The sequence below is a fragment of the Ictalurus punctatus genome, chromosome 11 (genome assembly GCF_001660625.3).
Source record: "Ictalurus punctatus breed USDA103 chromosome 11, Coco_2.0, whole genome shotgun sequence".
Lineage (NCBI taxonomy): Eukaryota > Metazoa > Chordata > Actinopteri > Siluriformes > Ictaluridae > Ictalurus > Ictalurus punctatus.
This window is the reverse complement of record NC_030426.2, coordinates 20,576,331-20,584,820: the sequence shown is the minus strand read 5'-3', so window position 1 is coordinate 20,584,820 and position 8,490 is coordinate 20,576,331. Positions and strand designations below refer to the sequence as shown.

At 42.4% G+C, this 8,490-nt stretch overlaps 1 protein-coding gene across 6 annotated transcripts in view; it reads right to left on the bottom strand.

The window, feature by feature from the left end:
- Window positions 1-5,038: 5,038 nt before the first annotated feature.
- The window catches only part of mast2 (microtubule associated serine/threonine kinase 2), a 153,001-nt gene continuing 149,549 nt past the window's right edge, over window positions 5,039-8,490 (bottom strand). For all 6 annotated transcript variants that reach the window (XM_017479805.3, XM_017479806.3, XM_017479809.3 and 3 more), the window contains one exon: window positions 5,039-8,309. In XM_017479805.3, coding sequence (XP_017335294.1) covers window positions 6,385-8,309 — 1,925 coding nt within the window. In that variant the 3' untranslated portion in view covers window positions 5,039-6,384. The remainder of the gene's footprint in view (window positions 8,310-8,490) is intronic.

Below are 8,490 nucleotides of genomic sequence, written 5' to 3'. Positions count from 1 at the left end.
TTCCTTCAATTATATGAAGTCTGCCAGTACCATGTGATGAAAAACAGCCCCACACCATGATGCCTCCACCTCCAGACTTCACTGTTGGTATAGTGTTTTTAGGGTGATGTGCAGTGCCATTTCTTCTCCAAACATGGTGTGTAGTATGACAACCAAAAAGTTGAATTTTGCTCTCGTCTGACCAGACTACACTCTCCCTGTGTTTCATAGGCTTGTCCAAATGAGTGGTAGCAAAGTTTAAACGAGCTTCGGCATGCCTTTTCTTTAGTAATGGAGTCTTGCAGGGTGAGCGTGAGCAGTGGAGTGCATTGCCTATTGTTTTCTCTGTGACGATGGCAGCTGCTGCCTCTAAGTGTTTCTGGAGCTCTTTCCGAGTGGTCCTTGGCTCTTGGGCTACTCTTCTGACTATTCTTCTGACTCCCCGGTCAGAAATCTTGCGAGGAGCTCCTGTGTGCGGCCGGTTGATAACAGAGTGATGTTGATTCCACTTGCGGATAATGACCCCAGTGGTGCTTACTGGAAGATTCAGAAGTTTTGAAATACGTCTGTATCTGATTCCATCAATATGTTTTACAACAGTAAGGTTGTGAAGGTCTTGGGAGAACTCTTTGCTTTTACCCATCATGAGATGTTTCTTGTGTGACACCTTGGTAACGAAAAGCCTTTTTATAGACCATCAATTTACTAACCCAGCTGATATTAATTTACACAGATGGGGGGTATAATTACTTACGGATTTCAGCAGGTTCCTCGCCTCGGAGAACTGCCTTTTCTTAGCGTGTTCAATACTTTTTTCCTGTGTCATTTCACTTTATTACACATGACTTTATTTATGGACTTTAATGTTATGAATTCTTTATATTTCCAGATTTCTAGAGTTAATACTGTTGTCTGGTGAAAATTTCATGTGAATAACCTCATTGGAAATATATTTACTGAAAAAACTGTTGACGCGTCCAATACTCATTTCCCCCCCACTGTATACACACACACACACACACACATACATTTTTTAAATTCTGTGCGTTGACGGGTGGTGGTAAAGCAGATTAGGTAAAGCATGCAAGCCAAAGAATGAACTTCTCAGGGGGTCCTAAATTCCAGCCAACACTTTGTCCATCGTTTTCTCTGCTTTCTATGCCATATCAGCAGAACAGCAGAGAAGCCAAACCCTACACCTTTCACTCATCCCCCCTGGATTAATTTATGGCTTTCCTAGTCCCAAGGAACCACATTTTCACAGACTATTAGCCTGGCACTCACCAGTCCTCGTTGCTGAACACAGGGTGTGTGTGTATGTATACAGTACACATATATCATAGTGAACAAGGCTCATTAAATACCTGGCACATGTTTGCAACAGAGAACAATTAGCCCACAGCACAGCATTGCTCTCGGTCATGCTTTAGCCAGGTGGAGCTCATCGCTAATGGTGAACGAGACTGAGAATTAAAGCATTTATTAATACATGTATAATGCAAGCCAGTTTGAAATGAGGGGTGATGCACCTGTTTTCAATGCTAACCACTGTTAAACAGAATAGAGCTAAACGCAAAGTAGCTGAAGCAGGAACAGATGGTCTGGAGCTTAGCTTGCCAGCACGATTATAGAGGACACTCCTGAAAGACACCTACTTTCAGAAGACCTGGGGGGAAAAAAGGCAGGAAGAAATCATGTGATAGTCCAGTATGTACCCTCTCTCGTTCCTTTCTCCCGTCTGTTTCCTGAGAAAGCTCATAAGCAGGAGTGAGAGCAGAAAGGGGTCAAATAACTTCAGTAACGTCGGAGAAGTTATTGAGCCCCGTTTTCAGCTCACGTGCAGACAGGTCATGTAGCCTGGGATGGGACCCTTGTGTAGAGAAACGCAGGGTGGGAATGAATTTGCACCAGTCATGTAGAGAAGGCGTCAGACACAGGCTCGAGCAGCAATTCATCACCAACAGCAGACGCCTGTCAAAGAGCGACGCTGAGACGGAGAGGAAGGTTTGGGGGTGCAGGGACAACATACAGCTTGTCAAAGTCCCTCCATCCCCCTACATAAGACAACCATACACCATGGAAGACTTTTGAGAGGTGGAGGCTTCTTTCTCACATGTACAACACTCAAGGTCTGAGACGTGAAGATAAACTTGCCCACACACAGGTGGAAGATCCAGCCGAGTGAAGCCAAACCAGAGACCAATTATCCCACATCGCAGCCCCCTTTAAAGCTGACAGGATAACCTATGACCCCTTCTTCTTCATTCCTTCGACTGGATGGATCACTGACAGTCACACGCCCCACATGGGGGTCCGGAGAGAGCAAGCACGCACACACACCAATCTAATGAGGCTCCATTATTGTCGGCCTTGTCACAGCTTATTTTCATTGTGCCATGTCAATTAACCTCATGGCTTATCTTATGCCTCGCTCACCCACCCTGTTGTTTTAGGACAGACGAAACCCCTTGGGCTTTGTCGTGGCATTATGGGGGGTTCTTAAGATTGTGATGGAAATGTAATTGTCAAATTAAATTAAAAAAATTTTAAAAAACACAATCAAGGCACAATTCATTACTGTGATAAATTACTGTTAAATGTCACAACCAAAGCACTGTTAGTGCAGCACTATGGCTAAGTGGATAAATCATGCTTTGTGGCTGAAATGTCTCTATTGAACCCTTTAAAATGATACAACGTGGGCAGATATAACTATATAACTACGTTTTAAATGACAAATCAAAAGAAATGACTGAACATTGTAACAAAGTTAACCAACACTTAGTCAAAAGTATCAGAACAAGGAGCATTTTTATATTACTATATAAAATATTTTATATTACTATAATAATCATAATAATAATAATAATGTTTATAACCTCATGAAAGAATAAAAGCAACAAAAGCAGTTGAATTTTTTTTAACAATGGAATTTGTGTTTAAAAATTGTTTTTTTGTTTGTTTGTTTTTCACCATATTAATATTGAGGAATGTAAAAAGAAAAACGCTGAAAACTCGGCCATTTTTTTTTTGTCCTGATGATAATTTCCGGCAACAGAGGTGAGAAGATTGAGTGACAGGTGACGACACCATTTCACAAACTCATTCTAAACCTACAGGGCATAATCTCCCCAAACCCCCATTTCAAGTAGCTGTTTTATATTACAGCTTGGAGTACATTTCAGATTTAAACGAGAGCTAAACGGTCCACATCATCTACACTGCTTCATGTCTGCACAATGAAAAGTAGGCACATACTCATGGAAATATAAAGAGAGCCAACTTTCTTAAAAAAAAAAAAAAAAAAATCTTTATTGTTCTTAAGGAAGGAGTTACAACAAACATGCATCTTACCACAACAGAAATTAAAAAGATATTGCACTGGTTTAACTAGCAGTTTTTTCTTCTTTTTTCTTTTTCCTTTTCAAATCCCATCTCTGTTCATTTGTACAACCTGTCGTGCACAAAAATGGAAGAAGAAGAAGAAAAAACCCCACAGAGAACACAGGACATATACTATAATCTCTATGTACTGGGGAAATCCCTCAGGGAAAGTGGTGTAGCACCTATTCTGTCCAGATGTCATTTCATAGACTTATACTATGCAGTGTGAGTGCCTTCGTGGTCTCTTTATTTACTGGTGCATTAGTGGTTTCGTTTTACAGACAGAGGGTAAGAAGGGCTGGCTGTAAAATCACACGCCCACGGTGTGTTTGTGTGATGCCATATGGCTGCAAGACGTATTAGTGAACAACTCCACAGGATCCTGGCATTTTAACCAGATCTGAGCATACAGTATAGTAAAACTATACAACAGTGAGCATGTGAATACAATACATAACACAGTTAACCCAAAAAGTCAAGGTTCAGACCACTTTTTGTTCCTAATTATTCTAGATTTAACATTACTTGGATATTATACTAAGTAACAAGGTATAATTATAATGCTTAACCATGAGCTGTGGACTGTAATAGACATTAGAGTCCAGTGGAATGCTGGAGACCAACACTGCTGATTTGTTTCTTAAAACACACACACACACACACACTTGGGCCTCCTATTGTTAGACACTCAGTGGTTTGGCCCAATCATGAAAATTGTATATGAGGTTGGTCAGTATAATTGAGAATCATCACACACAAATATTATATATATATATATATATATATATATATATATATATATATATATATATATATATATATATATATATATATATATATTTCGGATTAAATCACTTGCTCTTAGCATTATAAAGCATCTTGGTTTAGTTTAGAGTTAAAGCAGGAGAATCACCCAACTGTGCTGGACTTTGATTAAATTAAACAGTAGTCATATTCCAGTCCATAGCTTATGGTTAAAATAAGCCATTAACACTTTTTTAAATAATTTCTACCCACCTCCACACTCGTTTAACCTCCATCCTAGACTCAGTCCTAATAAAGAGGTAAACGGTTCATATCTTCTGGAGGGAACAGATTCAGATACAGCTCAATATTTGGTCCTGTGTATCAAGCTGTGAATTCAGGACAGAGCCACTTAGATGCATAATGGCAAACCGCCAACTCTAAAATACAATAAGACACAAAAAATGTAAAATACCCACGGAAACCGCGTAGCTTGAAATGAAGCTTCTGGCTCAAAGAGCCGTCAAAAGCTTTTCATTTCATTTGATGACTAATTTCTCCTTATTAAGAAGTTATTAAGAAATCAAAGTTAGCTGCAAACTATAGTAGGGTTGTTTTTAGACTGAGATTTTCAGGACTCACCTATGAAATGACATTCATGAATACGCTGCAATTAATAATAAAAAACAAAAGAGTTTAAAACTGGATCAGTTATGAGCCTTCCTTGATGAATATATAGCATTGTAACAGCGTTGTTAAAACACTAACTGAAAGTAACTGATATTCTGTAAATGTCAGCACAAATAGGCTTAAAAACCCAGTATGAAGAGGAGAAACAGGAGTGCGCACTTAAACTTCCACAGGCATCTGATTCACCTACGTTGGTGTAAACACATAAATGTAGCCACATAACATGACAGGTAACAAGGGGTTAAATGATTGGTCAAACCCCTCAAGACCCCAACAAGCCCTGGGATCTGATTGGACTGTATTTTATTAGTATTCATATGACACAAAGTAAAAATGGATTGTGCAAATACATCCTTGCCTGCTAGTAATAAATGTCTAAATCAGACACTGCTGAAATGGCAAAGACAGAATCTAATCTAAGATACACTCCCAATACACTCAGATATAAAACTGACACAGAACTTTAAATATCCGTTTATATAAGCGCGCGCACACACACACACGCACGCACACACACACGCTCACTCACTCATTAACAAGCCTGTACAAGTTTTCTGACTTTAAAAGATTAATGGCAAATATACAGAAAGAACACAGCAAGTTGGTCCAGATCCTAAAAATAAAAACCATTTCAGTTGTTATTAATTATAATAAAATAAAAAAAAGAGAGCAGGGGCTAGAAATAAAAACAAAACATTTCCAATTAGGCGCACTTTTTTCAGACATCAGTATTGAGATCAGACGACGTCATTAATATCAGTACATCATATACAATCATCTATACACCAAGCATGTACATGTGGCCTGATGTTTTACCATAATAACATGTATCCTGGCAGGTGGAATAAGTTTGTACAGCTAAACAACTTGAAGAAACATGAAATCCTGCCAACAAATTAAATATATATATATATTTTTTAATCACACATCTAATTTAACCTTTTGTTCTTAACTGGGAAACTTGTTTTAAATAATATTATAGGCTCTTTTGCGTAATTAATTTTTAGCACTAGTGAGAAATGTGTAATATTCCATGCACGCAATTTGTACAGTACTCAAACTGTTGGAAATGTACTGTAATGGTCACTGATGGAAAATGTAGTGGTGGTTTTCAGCCAACTGAATGCAGGATTCTACTACATTAATAGAAATTGCTAAGCATATGTTGATTTTATTGCTGAGATACATCTTGCCTCCATCAATGAATGGCAAACAGACTTACAAGTGAGGACTTTTTAATTTATATTAAGGCACCACTAGACCTAAAACAGCAAATAAAGTGAGAACCTAATTTCCCAGTGAACACGCACTGAATGTTACAATGTTTGTCTTCAAATGGTTTATTTCTAGCCCCATATTTTCTTTTTTTCTGAACTCAATAAAACAATGCTGAGAATAGTGGTAAAGAGGAAAATAAAAGCAATCCAAAAGTCCTCAAATAAAGAACAATCCACAATGAAGCTGCTAAGCTCCTTTGCTCGAATTTGCTTCTTTTACTTCTTTCCTCTCAAGGTTAGTGTGAAGTATATTTTTGTATTTTTTTAACATGCATGCTAGGCGAGTTGTCTTTTTTTCTGCGCAAGACTGCTATGTCTTCTTGCTGGATTTGTCTTGCTGTGCGGAGGAACTGGCTTTGGCCTGGCTCTGGGAATGTGCTTCAGGGCTGGGCCTCTGGGAGGCACTGCTCCGTGGAGTTCCTGGCCTCTCCTGGGACTCTCCTGGTCCTGATGAGCTGTCTTTTGGGATGGAAGGCCTCTTTGAAGCTCCTGCGGTTTCCTGGAACCTATGTGAAGTCGAAGGTAACTCGGATACTGCAGGGGACTGTCGAGTGGGGGATTCAGACTGTCGCCCTGTTTTGGAGACAGAAGCAACTGTTGGAAATGTCTTTTCAGGAGAACGAGAACTGTTCAAATGTGGATCTTTGCTTTTTGGGTGCACCATGTCTGCCTGAGGTCTGGTCTCCTTGCTCCGCTCAGTGGCATCTTTGGTCCCTGGGATGTTGAGCTTGACCGGCCCTAGCATGCTCTTGGCCACTGTGGCCAGCTGGGAAACCACTTTATCCACTCCACTCTCAGCTGCTATGGAGATGGAGGAGGTTGCTGCAGCAGCGGCAGCTGCTTGTCTCCGGTTGTCTGCATCCTTCATCTCCTTAGTGATGCCTCCAGTTGGTGGAGTAGGGGTTTGGGGTTCTCGGGTTATGACAGGCACTGTGCTGGGCTCTTGCTTGCTGATCACTTTGGCAGTCCTCCGGTCTGCAGTGGGTGCTAAGGGTTTGACAAAAGGGTCCTTGCTGACAGTCGTAAACGCGCTACCAGGTGTAGAAAAAGTGCTGGTCAGAGAGCTGGGTTGAGGACCAGGTGTTTTACTGCTGGACACAGAGTCCTGAATCTTTCCCCGTCTCTCGCTGGAATTTTCTGGTAGGGCTGAGGTAGAGGCAGCAGAGGGAGTAGATATCAGGGTCTGGGTGGGTTCTTGCTCAGATTTGTTAGCTGCCAATGATGAAGGTTGGGCTTGCGTCTGGTTTTGGGCCTGCAGACCTTGGCTGAGCTGAGGAGAGCCTGGCTGAGCCACTGTGCATGGGGTCAGAGGCAGAGTAGTTAAAGCAGCAGGCCCTGTCCTGATATGTGCGGATCCTATCACACTCGTGGGCCGAAGCACATGACTAGGAGGGACAAAGCTTGTCCTGCGTCCATCCTGGCTGTCCTCTGAACCCTCATCTGTCTCATCCTCAGAGGAATCCACTTCATGGATGGCATCCTGCTTCTGCAGAGACTCTCTGCGTTCAGCACGATCCTGCCGGATAGCTGACAGCTTGTCCTTCAGCTTGCTCTTACCAGGAGCCAGCCCTAACGATCCAGTGGCAGAGTCGGGGCCTTCCTGCCGACCTAGCTTACGGGCTAAAGGCTTCTGCAGGGTGGCCTTTTCGGCTGGAGACACCCTCCCTCCCAGAAGAGTCTCACTAGCGCACTCCTGCAAGCTCTGCAAACTTGGCTCCCTCTGGAGCATCTCCTTCTTAAATTCGGTGTGTGTGATTTCCAGACTGTGCTTGCGGCCAGCGCCCACCGGCAGCTTCTTATCGGCAGCGGACGAAGGAGAGGGAGACGAGGAGGAGGATGAGAGTGAGGCTGCCAGTTTCTCCGCTGACTGCACACGTTTCAGTAGAGGGGAGCGAGGCGGGTCAGCACTCTTCGGACGCGCGATCTGGCGCACCAGCGGAGGAGAAGAGTGCAGTTTTACAGGAAAGGACTGACCGATGGAGGAGCTCAGGAGTGCATGGCTGGGCAGTGGAGAAGGGGAGCGCTGAGGGGAGGTGCTCTGGGGCGTTGGTGAGGGAGTACGGGCCAGTGGCGACAGGGGAATGTTACCAGCAGACTTGCGCCGAGGGGAGCGGTACTGGCGCTGCAGCTTTGGGGCCAGGCCATGCAGGGAACTGGGTCGGATCTGACCAGAGCTGGCAGGAGAGTTTGGCACGCTGGAGCTGGGAGAGCTGCTCTGAGATGAATTTCCCCCAACTGCAGTAACAGACAAAAATCCACATACTGCTACGGTGTTCTACAAATCATTCAAACGTACTTTTAAAATATATAATCATATCATATACATGAAATATGGGCATGGCATTGAGGAATTAATCATCTATAACAATATGATGCTGGTGATGGGTAGGTTATCAGGTGTAAGTAGAATAAATAT